The sequence below is a fragment of the Seriola aureovittata genome, chromosome 12 (assembly GCF_021018895.1).
Source record: "Seriola aureovittata isolate HTS-2021-v1 ecotype China chromosome 12, ASM2101889v1, whole genome shotgun sequence".
NCBI classification, from domain to species: domain Eukaryota; kingdom Metazoa; phylum Chordata; class Actinopteri; order Carangiformes; family Carangidae; genus Seriola; species Seriola aureovittata.
Genome location: NC_079375.1, coordinates 8,247,568 through 8,254,921, shown reverse-complemented (window position 1 = coordinate 8,254,921; position 7,354 = coordinate 8,247,568). Strand labels below are relative to the sequence as shown.

Below are 7,354 nucleotides of genomic sequence, written 5' to 3'. Positions count from 1 at the left end.
CTTTATGGATGTTTTGACGGTTTGAACCATGATCAGTCCACCCGTGCTCTGGTCTCATGTGTTTCGTTGTTGGAGGCCTTTGGTGGTTTCTTCAGGGGAGGAAATTGTGGTAAGTTACTTTCACCTGAACACTGTGTACTGCAATGTGCTAACCTTAAAAAATAAGTATTTTTAATTGAGAAATGTAATTTTAATTACTTTTTTAATGGCAATATATCATTCTCAATCTCAAATAGATAAAAAAAACACACACAAAGTCCTATCATATCACAACTATGCTAGGGTTTTCTGCCCATGCAACTTAAATGAAAGAAATTTCGTTCACCACAATGAGTCTGTAATTCGTCAGAGAACTAGCAAATGTTAATATTCAAGAAGAATTTCTTTCACAAGGTCAGTAGGGGTGAGGGGTGGAAGTGAGGTGCTTCTGCCGCCAGCTCATGTATTTGGAGAAGAACTATAGGATGCTGCAAGGTCCCATGAATTTACTAGAAGTCAGTCTAACATTTGATATGGGAACTGAGTTGTTACAGAAATACCGTATTCCCTTAGTTGTCTGGGGTGCCTAGCAGTGGAGTGGTGGCTTGTGCCTGGCTCATAAATATAAGATACCACACATATTAACGGGCGTCAGGCTCTGTCTCCAGTGCAGCTTTAGAAGAGCAGTTCATTATCATCTCTCGAGGGTGGCTGCAGAGGTTGCATGAAGTGACGAGGTCAGAGCCTGGCCTGCAGATCAATCAATCAATCAATCTCATTGACATCCCAAAGCACTTACAGTTTATCACATCATGATTACTCTACAACAGCGCACACTGTGCAACTGTTTTGTTTAGCACCCAGTAGCCTATAGCAGTCGCGGTGAGCAGGTGAGACCCAGATAGGCTGCTTGGTGGTACTTTATCACCCTGCTTGTTGTTGTCACAGCCACAATTGGTTTGTACTCCCCATCTGCTGCATCAGCAAAGTCAGGACTGATTTGGTCACTTTGGAGCCCTGTTAGCTTTGCTCACCGCACTTCCCTGTTGATTCCAGCCATCATTGCAAATGGTATCTTTATGCGGTGGAGTTAACCCGGATAGTGCTCTCCCCTGGGTGCCTTTATTATCTATTCATCATGTTGTCCCAGTTTATCTCAAGATGAATCTGCTTCACTACAGATCTAAGTACAGATACCTGGCGTGTGGCCTGGGGAAAGAGATTAGTAGATTACAAGATACTCAGCAGAGGTGCTTCACATAGAGTTGATAAGAAGGTGAAAAATATTCTAAGAAGATGTAGAATGGTTATGAATTTGTGTTTGTGCTCTTTTAGCACCGATTTGTCTTCGAAGTAGTCTCGAATATGCTAAAACCGCCTTGATATACAGTAATTTCCATGGTAACAATGTGCACAACCAGCCAGGGGCAACCTCAGTGTGTCCAATCTGGTAAGTAAATGAACATTTGAAACATTGAAATGAAATGTTCTTGGCCTAGTATTCAGCCTCCGAGCTGACTTTTTGGACACTCCCTCAAATTTCTTCCCGGCTAATTTGCATTGCTGAGTAGATCCATTGTGTCACCTGGAGGTTTGGGCAGAGCAGTGTTGCAGCCAATTTCCAGATGGCAATTCAAATCTGTGACATATCCTCAGTTTTTGACAAAAATGCACTGCCACTTCCACAGACTCCATTAGCTGGCGGGATGTGTATGCGTGCATGCACAAATGGAAGGTGGAAAGTGTCCAGTGGTGTGAATATTCACATCTGCACCTGCTGAATAATAGACGATTATCAGCTCAGGTGGCTCGCCATCCACCCCTGTTCACAAGCTCTCTCCCATTTCATGAGGCTAATTTTGTCTGGAATACTCAATAGGCATGCAAAAATGCATATTTCTTGTCTCTCTTACTTGATCTTGTCTTGTATTCTGTCTAAAGAGGGAACATATTCCTCAATAAGAGTGCTGGCTTCAGGGAGTAATGTGTCTGCAATATAGACTCTAAAGAGCCTCAGGTCTTGGCAGGTACTCCTTACAATTCAACGGGACAGAGACACCTACGGCAGATACTCTGGCAGCAAGGCCATATATCATCTGTCATCTCCAGAAGCCTCCACAGTAATGAACAAGTAATAATGGTATATATCTTGAACTCGAGTCTCTAAAGGTAGCTCATCCAGAGTCATTATTGTGCCACATAACCAGATGAGCTTTCTCAAATGAGATCATTTTTGTCACCCTGAGGACTGGAGGGTGTAACTGTTCTCAGAGTGAATAACTCATCCTCATTTGGTGCTAATGGGACTCTGTATTAAGGTGTTGTGCGAATGCAAGAGGAATGGTAAATCCCATTTTCTTGTAATTTAAATCTCAAGCTGTTTCCACACATCTGTTCGTCTGGCAGAAAAGAGGTTTCATCTGGAAAAAAAACATGCACAGGATAAAAAAGGAGCATTTAATGAAGATTCATGCAGCACAAGATTATGACGAAGTGTTAGATGGTGGTGTGTTATGGAGAGGTATGTCATGATGACATCTCTCTGTCGCAGAAATGAGCATTATTCCCTCTACCCATTCATCCACCTACCTAGCTTCTATCCCACTCCCTCCCTCCATCTGTCCATCCATCTAGGCTTTATCCAGGTATTGCGATGCTACAGTTAACCCATAATGAGGGATATGCATATGAAGCCAAGCTTTTTCTGCATATTTGACAGCATGTGTTCTCAGCCTCGTGTTGCCACTCCGTGCATATGTTCGCATATTGGGGGGGGGGGGGGGATTGCTCTGACGATTACAGCTGAGGTGTAATTTTTCATGTAAATAGAGGATGGCAGGATATAGCAATCCTGCTGTTTGTGAAATTAACTGTGGCACACATATACACAAAACCAGCAGCACAAATCTCCTAAAACTGAGGGCTGTGTAAAGACTGTGATGAAATGTTGTTACTGCAAGCACACACAAGAAATGCACCAGTCAAACACAAAGGAACTGTGATATGAAGGTATTATCATTTACCAAAAATGTCCAGATGAGACATGCTGCACAAGCAGCTGCCTGAATGGACAATGCACCCCAGTAGCCATATCTCCAGTGTCCAATTCAGCAAACACATGATTCAACCCGTCATTCATAAGTGCTGATGTAGCCATGCTCAGAGCAGAGCCACAGAGTCCCCAGAGCTGGATATCACTGCTAACTGTCATCCGAGTACTTTGATTACTGGACTGGGAGAAGAATGATGACTAAGGCCACTCTAAGTCCTGGTCAGACTCTGTAAGGCTGTCGAAGGAAAGAGGATCAAGTCCAAGGACCCATTTACACCCGTAACGTTTTTATAATGTGTTCACAGCTCATGAGTGTAGACTTCTCCTGTTTCAAAAACCATTTAAATCAGTTGAGTGATACCTCTTAGAAAAAGACTGATGCCATAAAATAAATATGAATAAAAACAGTGTTTATTTCGAGAGATTAAAGTCAGTTTCTGTTCTTATGCATATTGCATATTGTTTTACAGATTTAGATAGATAGATAGATAGATATAAGTAAAGTATTATAGGCCTAATTGGACCTAAACAGAAACCAGAACAGGATAGAAACTGGACCTATAAATTAGCAATATGGCTGGCACAGCAGCTCATTGTACATGCTGTGCTGTACATACAGTACATCTGCAACATGTCTGTCTATCCTGACAGAGGTATCTCTCCTCTGTTTCTCTTCCTAAGGTTTCTCACATTTCTTCCCTGTTAAAGGATTTTTCATGAAGATTTCTCATATGTATTGATGCTCAAAGGATAGAGCGTGTCAAATACTGTATAGACTGTAAAGCCCTTTGGAGCAAACTTGTGAAGAGTAGCACGATTGGCTCACAGCAGGAAGGCCCTGAGTGCAAACCAGCTGGCTATGCTTTTTATTTTATTTTATGAGGAGTCTGGATCTTCTCCTATGTCTGTGTGGATTTCCTCATGTTACTTCATTTTCCTCCTACAGTCCAAAAACAAGCAGATTATGTGAAATGGACACTGGTGAACAAAGTATTTACAGCCCCAGAGTTATTTATGTATCTATTTCTTGGTGCAGCAGAAACAAGTTGTAGTCACAACATTGACATATCATCACCTTTTAAGTTGATATGACAAACTTGTGAGGAGACCGTTGCTTATATTCACAACCGGCAGTTACAGAGTCACATTATTGGAGTCATGTGTCTGGGCCACCTGGTGAATGCAAGTCCAAAATACTCTTTTTGCTCAGCGTTTTTGTCTCTACCTCCAGAGGGAGATATCTGGCTCTTTAGCTGCTAAATGCTTCACTATTTCCACCAGGTATTCACAAACTTGGTCTATCAGTTGTTTTGTGCTGAGAAGGGACAGTAGGTTTTTATAGCTTTTTTTTTGCTATGGCCTCTGTATGTTATATACTATTATATTTTATATTATTAGATTATCATTACTGATGCATTCATGTGTAATTAAAGTTGGAGCTAACAATTTTATATATTTTGGGGTAGTTTAGTCTAGACCATTGCATTATATATCAATGGTTTAACTGAAGTTATCAAATAAATGTAGCGAAGTTAAAAATTACAATATTTAACTTGAATTGGTGTACAAGCATAAAATACCATGACATGGTAATGCTCAAGTACAAGTACCTGGAATGCATGTTGGGATAGCTGCCCTGCCCTACAACTCTGAACCGATTAGGCAGACATAGAGACTATTCAACAAATCAAAGTAAATATTTGAATTTTTTTCTCTTCATTTTGAAAGGAAGTGGAACAAATAGCTTTCAGTGAGGAGATGCTACAAAGATACTTAAAAGAACTCTTTAGGGGAAAAGCATTAAGAACTTTTTTCCTCAGTGTGTATGTTGCTGCGGGGAAAGACAGTCTAAAATGTAAATGCACTACAGTATATTCTCTTGCATAAAGACAGCTTCACCCCTCAGGGACGCATGAATGAAATTGTGAACAGCGGAAGAGTCTTCCAGGAACGTGTTGGAATATTCCATGTCCTTTTGCACTTGAGATTAAACCAGCGCCTGTCTGTGCATGAGGTTCCACTAATTCTTCTAAGAACTTTTTTGAGAGATGATACAGTGTTTTCACGGCTGCCAGCTTGGTGCCATATTTAAGTTCAGACTAGGGGAACATACACAAAGGTGCAGGGACGATGAGAGAAAAAAAAAGTGAGAAGAGATTATGGTCAGCCAGAGATAGTATGTTAAATATCTGAATCATGTAAAATGAAAAATATACTACAAAAGAAAGAGGGTGCCAGTAACAGAGTAAACATGGTTTGGTTCCAAGCTTGAACGTGTTTGTGAACACCAGTGTATTTCTGTGTGTTTGGCTATGAGATCATAGCAGTGACCTCAACTGATTGAGCTCACACAGCATCCTATCCCCAGTCCTCCCCTCTGGAGTGGGTGGGGACCATAGTGCTATCTGTGGACTTGCAAAGTGACAGGACCAGCTGGGGAATGAAATCCAGTAAGACAGGCAGTTGGTCTGGGAGACCAACTGCTGCTCAGTTACAGCAGCCTCCAACTCCACTCGGAAAAACCAAGCCAGGATTCAGTGTAACTGCTGCCAAACATCAGAAGTTCTACAACAGCCAGACACCACAGTGCCACTGGAGCTGATCATGTGCTGTGTGGCATGTTCAAGAACCCTGGAGATCAATCAGCAGCCATTATCTTTAGCAGTCCTCTCAATGCTCCAAGTGCTGGTGATTCAGCTAATCGCATGCTGACATCCTGTTATAGGCGATAGAAACAACATTACTGCGAGGACGATGGGTGGGAAGCAATCTCGCAGTTTTTCCAACAAGGAGTTGAATGAGGTGAATGTGAGTCAAAGGAGGAGGAGTGCTTTGAGAGACGATCAGCCCAGCCTGTCCTCGGCTGCTGAGAGGATCCGCAGACACACCATGGTGCACTTTGGTTACAGCACCCTGAGTTTAGCCATGCGGGGGCTTGATGAAACCCCAGCTGAGCTGTGGGAGCTCCGAGAGCTTCAGAAGCTAAACTTGTCCATGAACTGCCTGTGCTCTCTGCCCCCTGCCCTGGGTACTCTGGACAATCTCGTGATCCTCAACCTGTGGGGCAACAACCTGTCCAGCCTCCCACCCGAGATTGGCCTCCTGAAGAAGCTGCGTGTGCTCTTTGCTTGTCGCAACCGCCTGAGCGAGGTCCCTGAGGAGCTGGGCTCCTGCACCTGTCTGGAGGTGCTCAGTCTGGCCAACAACCAGATCACAGGCCTCCCAGGCAGCTTGGCAGCCATGCACAGTCTTACCAAACTCAACCTTAGCCACAACCGCATTGTTCACATCCCCACCTGTGTCTACAGCATGAAAGGTCTGGTCTTCCTCCACCTGGCCTGCAACCGTCTGGAGACAATTGCAGACCAGATCCAGGACTTGGTTAACCTGAAGATCCTCATCGTGGAGGGAAACAGTATCCACACACTTCCCAAGACACTGTGTTTCCTTGAGTCTTTAGAACTCCTCAATGTCGACTTCAATGACCTGCAAAATGTACCGGTGGAAATGTATCTACTGAACAGGCTCGGCAGGTTGGCCTGCCACCCGCTGGATAAAGGACTTCATATTATCCACAACCCCCTCCTCAAGCCTATTCAGGAGGTGCTGCAAGGAGGACTCAGCGCCCTCTATAACTACCTCAAACCCACGTGAGGGACTACCACTGTGTCTGTGTGTGTCTAAAAGAGTGTGTCGTAATGGGATGTTGGCACAAATCTAAACCCCGGCACGTGGTAGTCATGCTCTGAGTCCTCTGTTACCACAAACTGACTGACAGAGATATCATGATGCAAGACAGGATATCTTAGATAGATTTTCCATTTTTTATGTAACATAAACGTTTGGATATAAATAAAAGATTAGTAACTGTTGTGTCATGTCAAAACATTTGTTAATCCACAGTAGAGGGGTTAGGACAGGTCACTCTGATCACACAAATTCACAGGTCTACATTTGTTGGCTGATTACTAATCAGTTGATCTTGTTTGGCTCTGTGACAGTGAGGAAGCACAGGGGTAAGTTCAGCTACGGATCAAAACTGTGTTTGTTGCATTCAGGACATCGGGATCAGGTGGGTAAGGTCAGTGGAAAGAACGGTGGAGGGGGGCTTAAGATTTGCAAAAACACTAAACAAAACACAACAGGGACTTAGACTCTGATTAAACCTTGTTCCACTCCAACAGATCAGAGCAGAGGCTGCAGGGTGGCAGCTCCTCTGAGGTCGTTGGGTGTTGTAACACCAACTATTTGAAAACAGTTATGGAAAAACAAACTTATGATATGCTATGTGTGTGTGGAAATAACTTGAAGCGAACTTCTGTT

At 43.2% G+C, this 7,354-nt stretch overlaps 1 protein-coding gene across 1 annotated transcript; it reads left to right on the top strand.

Moving 5' to 3' along the window:
- Positions 1-4,271: 4,271 nt before the first annotated feature.
- On the top strand, positions 4,272-7,079 carry LOC130179206 (leucine-rich repeat-containing protein 30-like). The gene has a single exon (XM_056392034.1). It carries the CDS (start codon positions 5,786-5,788, stop codon positions 6,683-6,685), a length of 900 nt encoding a protein of 299 aa, XP_056248009.1. The 5' UTR covers positions 4,272-5,785; the 3' UTR covers positions 6,686-7,079.
- The last annotated feature ends 275 nt before the right edge of the window (positions 7,080-7,354 follow it).

What these genes read in the sequence shown, in the direction of transcription:
- LOC130179206 (XM_056392034.1), top strand. Translation starts at nt 5,786, where the DNA reads ATGGGTGGGAAGCAATCTCGCAGTTTTTCCAACAAGGAGTTGAATGAG.